Source organism: Monopterus albus, unplaced genomic scaffold, assembly GCF_001952655.1.
Source record: "Monopterus albus unplaced genomic scaffold, M_albus_1.0 scaffold3.1, whole genome shotgun sequence".
NCBI lineage: Eukaryota > Metazoa > Chordata > Actinopteri > Synbranchiformes > Synbranchidae > Monopterus > Monopterus albus.
Genome location: NW_018127883.1, coordinates 6,720,522 through 6,726,081, shown reverse-complemented (window position 1 = coordinate 6,726,081; position 5,560 = coordinate 6,720,522). Strand labels below are relative to the sequence as shown.

At 43.4% G+C, this 5,560-nt stretch overlaps 1 protein-coding gene across 5 annotated transcripts in view; it reads right to left on the bottom strand.

Moving 5' to 3' along the window:
* The window catches only part of fgfr2 (fibroblast growth factor receptor 2), a 26,941-nt gene extending 22,563 nt beyond the window's left edge, over positions 1-4,378 (bottom strand). For 3 of the 5 annotated variants that reach the window (XM_020598623.1, XM_020598615.1, XM_020598606.1), the window contains exons 1-2: positions 3,425-4,378; positions 3,019-3,093 (exon numbers count right to left, since the gene is read on the bottom strand). In XM_020598623.1, the coding sequence (XP_020454279.1) occupies positions 3,019-3,093; positions 3,425-3,812 (463 nt within the window). In that variant the 5' untranslated portion in view covers positions 3,813-4,378. The remainder of the gene's footprint in view (positions 1-3,018; positions 3,094-3,424) is intronic. The other 2 variants (XM_020598596.1, XM_020598587.1) reach the window with 2 other exon arrangements.
* Between the last annotated feature and the right edge of the window lie 1,182 nt (positions 4,379-5,560).

Genomic DNA, 5,560 nt, shown 5'->3' with positions numbered 1-5,560 from the left:
AAGTACTCAAACTATAATTAGTCATTGCCCCTTTCTTCCTCCTCACTCTCACTATCACCATCACTATCACTATCACTACTCTTCCTGTAGTTTCACCTCTCAGTCTTCTCCTTTTCTCTCCGTTCACTCTCCCTGTCATCAATCTGTCCCTTCAGACAAAAACAGATGAGGTGGAGACTGGCCAGTCATGCGGCTGTCTCTCCAAAACGAGTCTGACCCCAAGCTGCCAGCCAGGTCAGAAGATGAGGTTGGGACATGAAAGGTGAGCGGTGCTGTTTCCCATGCTCTCTGTCCAAAGAGGCAGCACTTCAAACGAGATGACCCTCAGACCTCTCTCCAGATGAGGCCAAATTTTTCATTGGTCCAACTGCTGTGGCCTCCAGGAACTCCAGCCGCCCCCAAAGTACGTCCGGATCCCCACTCATGGCTGTTCATCCTAAACTCGCCTGGGGTGAGCTGAGGTTATCTAACTCCTGCACTATGATTCCAGTTCCTCTGGAGAGCTAAATCCAGCAGCGTCCCAAAGTAGTTTTTCAATGCTGAAATGATTTCTTGTTAAGCTGTGACATGCTTTTACCATTTAACTATGCAAACTGAACAAGACAGATTTGTACACTGCTTTAAAGGAATCTTTTGTGTAAGAAAAAGCTGTCTTCAAAATGTCAGTTTTTCCTGAGCTAAAATATACTTTATGCATGTTTTAGTTTATCTAAAGAGATTTTAATATGTATATTTATTTATTCTCAACTTACACAGGAACAATAAAAACCTTCCAAATCCCCCAAGTTTGGAGATACATGATCTTCATATGGTAGTGATGTTAGGAAAATTAAATGTTTCTTGGCAAAATCTATAATGCCAGATCCTGCATAGCTTTATTTTGACACAGTCTAAGCAGATAGACTACTCTCATCTTTTCATGATGGCAGAGTTTATAAAAGCTGCAGACAACATTAAATATTGATTACTCAATGTGCAACAGTCAAAGTCCAGAACCACTGTTACAGTGTGAAAAATGTTGGACGAGAGTTAATCGACAGTGACAGAATACACTCGCAGTTGTCATCTCATCTTGATTCAAGTATTGCGAAATCCTGTTTGGCTTCCTTAAATATGTGACATCACCACCACCCACTTCAAACAAGTGACTTGAGGTCAGACAAAATAAAACAACAGTGGTGAAGTAGATATAACTAGTTAAAACTGTACACAATTTTGTAGGATACATGAGTTTTTTCATAGCATTATGACTTTATTCTCATATTCAAACAAATTTCTTTCCTTAAAGTTTTCTCTGCTGACGAGGGAGAAACACACTGAACTCTCTCTCCCTTTTCTGCATTTTTCCATTGCCTTATGTTTTTCAATCCTTTATACAAAGTCAAATCAAAACACTCTGTCTTGTGGTGGCTCGAGCCTCAATGCCCAACCCACTCTGAGTGCTCAAGAAAAAAAATGCCACAAATACAAAGCTACGCCCCACACTCTCATTCCATCCCACGCTTACATCCACCCTCCTCCCTCACTCCAGTCCTCGGCCTGGAGCCAAGGCTCCAGCCATGCTCAGAGAAGTGCTGATACTGATCCAACAACCCCCACTCCTTCTGCCTATTTCCCCTTTCTTCTTCTCCCCCTTTCATTTAATAATGATCTCAGTTTTTAATTTTTAGAAACAAACATGAGAAAATGCAACTGTGCTGCCAGAACAGCGTCCCCTTTGTTTTTACACAGCTTATTACGATCAGAATGGCTGGATCTCTTCCTTCCCTCTCCCCCATTTTTTCCTCTCACAGAGTTCCTCTCTCTCCCCCATATTTAATGTATTTCAGGAGATTACAGTCAGCCCAAAAGTGGATCAGGAGGACTCATGCTGAGATGCAGTGCATGTGGAGAATTTTAACAATATGCGGAACTCATCTTTACTTCAGCCCCTTTGTGTTAGTGTATTTAAACACACATGTGTGTGCATGTTGCTACATAAACACAGAACTACAACACATATTCACTAAACGCATACTCAAAATTGGGTAAAACCATCTCTTTCTCTCACACACACACACACACACACACACACAAGGCCCTTCAGGTGGGTAACTGGGTCCAGATAGACATCTTTCATAATGTTTATGAGCCCAGCTGACTAGCTGGCTGGTTGGCTCCATGAAACCTGGCTACCTGAGAGGTACTAGCTGAAGGAATGTCAAGAATCTCTGTATTCCCCAGAGCATCTAGCTTGAAAGACACGTACACACAGACACACACACACACTACACAATGCATACTCCAAAATAGGCCTAGACAGGATTGCTATGGTGCAGAATAGCAACAATGTGGGTGCAGGACAGAGCTGACATGGTGTTGCTAACAGGTGTCTCCCTGATCTCAAAAGAATAAAGACTTCTTTCTCTCCTACATTAACCATGATCACACAGTCTGAACTGTGCTAATATACACTGACAAATCAAAGTAGAGTATGTCACTCAAGGATTAAGTCTTTCTACATGCTGTTAAGGACTGTTTGTTATTTTTTAGACCAGGCTTTAAACAAGGCAGGCATATAAGATTTTAAGCCGTCTAGAAATGGAGAGATATGCTGCATTACAATGTTATGTCTAATTTGTCTAGCTGTAGTAATATGACCTCTCTGCTGGTTTAAATGAAATCTTTCCTATGAAATACTGTTTGCACTGTGACACCATCAGTGAATCATCATACCTGAAGCAACTAGAAAAGCATCACAACATGCTAACCATATAAAGTGAAGGTACATAAGATACATAAGGTACATAACAATTACACTGTGCAGTTGCACATTTATTTGCTTTATCCTTATGCTAGGGGCACAACAGCTCACAATCGAAGTGACATTTCAAAGACAGAGAAAGTGATTGTGGACAAAAAACATCAGCGGATCAATGCACCTGAGCTTGCTCAAGGACACTTAATCTGTAGGAGCTGGGGAGGAAGTGTAGGGCATCACAACACATTCATCCCTCCTTTTGTTCCTCCCATACTCACTTAACTGCTCTCTGTCCGCCCCAGTGTCCTCTGAGCGTTCTGTATCGTCCTCGTCATCCCCCGACGAGATGGCATCTGCACAAAGTAACCACGGTTACTGCCACCCTTTGCAACCCTTACACACACATACAATAATGCATGTAGAATTTTTTCATGCTTTCTTGTAAATTTGCACATACAAATTTGTAAAGAAAACGGAAGAATGGGGCCACTGTTTGATAAATCCCGTCATTTGCTACTGTACAGGAATGCACACACTCACTAGACCCCAGGATCGTTCAAAGAGAAGAAAGCACAAGCTGTTCATCCCCAACTATATCTCCTCCATGGCCACTTCCTGGACATAACCATTTCCAGACTCCCTGTCCATCCTGACCTGTCTTCTCCTGCCTGATCCCTGACTCACCTGTGACATTCACTATGAAGCAGACCGTGTCTTTGCCCACGCTGGTGCAGGCGTACAGGCCCGAATCCTTCGGCGTGGCATCACGGATCTGCAGCACCTCCTGCTCTATCAGCGTGCGGTTGTTGGTGCCCAGAGAGCTGCCATCTTTGGTCCACGTGATGGTCCCCGTCACCGGCAGAGGGCAACTTAGCTTCAGCACCTCCCCCGGGTGCACTGAGCACACCGTGGGCTTGGAAATTTGGTATTTGTTCGATGCCTCTGCAGAGCGAATGGGGGAAGGAGGAGCAGGAGGTTGAGGGTGGGGAGAAAGGAGAAAAAAACAGATTGGAGGAGGAAGAGGGTGCACAGGAAAGAAGAAAGACATGTGGGAGAGGAAGAAACAAGCCATAGTATAAGAAACAAAAACACCAATATAACCCCCAATGGATGCACTTGACTCAACTTATGCAGGAGGAGCAATAGAGAAAAGAGGAGGCCCATTTTTTAAACTGTCACACCAACTTGTTACCACAAACTCCCAGCCACTCTTTGGAAATGGAGCCCTTAGGAAATTCCACTGTGTTGTTCCAAAATGTGGTGTGATTGGCACTTATTGATTCAGAGCATGCAGTTACAGCAAGAGCAGGGTGTGTAGGGGAAAAAAATACAAAAAAAAACAAAGAAACCAAAAAACTTGATGCTTTACAAGCAGGTGAGAATTGGACATCACCGTGTTGACAGACAACCACCCTGCTCACAGCCACCCGTCCCTTTTACCATAGCTGCCAAGCAGTAGTGTGTGTGGGTGAGTAGGAGCAGTACAGACAGATCTATTCAGCATAAAAAAGTAATAAAACTCCAGCTCATCTGCCCATCAGGAGGAAAAGCAGCCAGAAAGATCCAGGACGGAAGCAGTTGTCAGACAGGGAAGGGAGAAAGGGAGGGGGTGCTCTCTTTTTTGGCTTTTCTCTTGTTTTGACTCTGTGCCTAAGCTTCAAAAACCTTGATCTGGCTGTAGCCTGACTCTTCTGTTTTCCATCTCTCTTCTTCATTCTCTTTCATAACATGGCCATGGAGGATCTTCAACTTCTGCCAAAGCAGAGAGCAAGAAACTCCGCTTGACTCCTAAGTGCATAAAACCTTCACTCTGGGAGAAAATCCAAGTCCGCCTGTGAGCGCATATTTGTACACAGTGTCTCTTGACTTGTACAAGTGCACAGAGAGAATGAGGTGAATGTCAAATGTACCAAAGGGAATTCTGACCATCCACAGCTGAGACTGAACTTCTACATCAGGACAGATTTTATCCGGATCCATGCAAACTAGACTGAATGTTGAGCAAAATGGGGAGAACCTGCCTGAAGTTGTTTTCTGCCATATATACCAAATCCAATTCCAGTCACCCTGAGCTAACAGACTTTAACACACACACACACACACATACACATTCATTCAGCTTAAATACAAATAGATCTCAATATTCTTTGCAACCATTTTCTGTGAGGAAAAAAAATGGAAGAAAATCCAAGTTTTCCTTTTTTTATTGCATTACCAAAATATCCAAAACACTGTCTGTGTCTGTGTGTTTTCTTCAGACGGAACTAAAGGAAAGGGGGAAAAGAGAGGAGGTATAGCAGTGGAACAATGGAAAAGCACATGGAAAAGCCAGTGATGAAAGTATATGTACAGTGTTTGGCTAAAGGCTGATAGGTGTAATTATAGCGGCAGTGGCACTCCCAGCTATTCCTGTACCTCAATACACCTTTTCAACAACATCCCACCCCCATTATGAGTCCGATGTGTGTTTTAAATGTAAAGAATACACACACACTCTAACCTCAACAGGAAGGGAAAGTCATTCTGCCACAAGCCAATGTGTATGAGCCTTTCCCCCCCCCCCCCCTCCGGGCAAGTAGACACACACACAGGTACAGTTCCTGCATCGTCTTTTTGCTCTCTGTCTTTCCTTCAGTCCGGAAATAATTTAACCCCCCCATCACTCAAGGCTGAGTGTGTGGTCTGATAAAAGGTGGAGCTCCTCTGCTGATTGATGGGAGCTGTCTCTGTTACCTTTTACAACCAGGTTTTCCACACTGGAGGCCTTTGCTTTGATATTATTACTGGCTTCAGCTTTTCTTTTACTGTTTAATTTAGGAT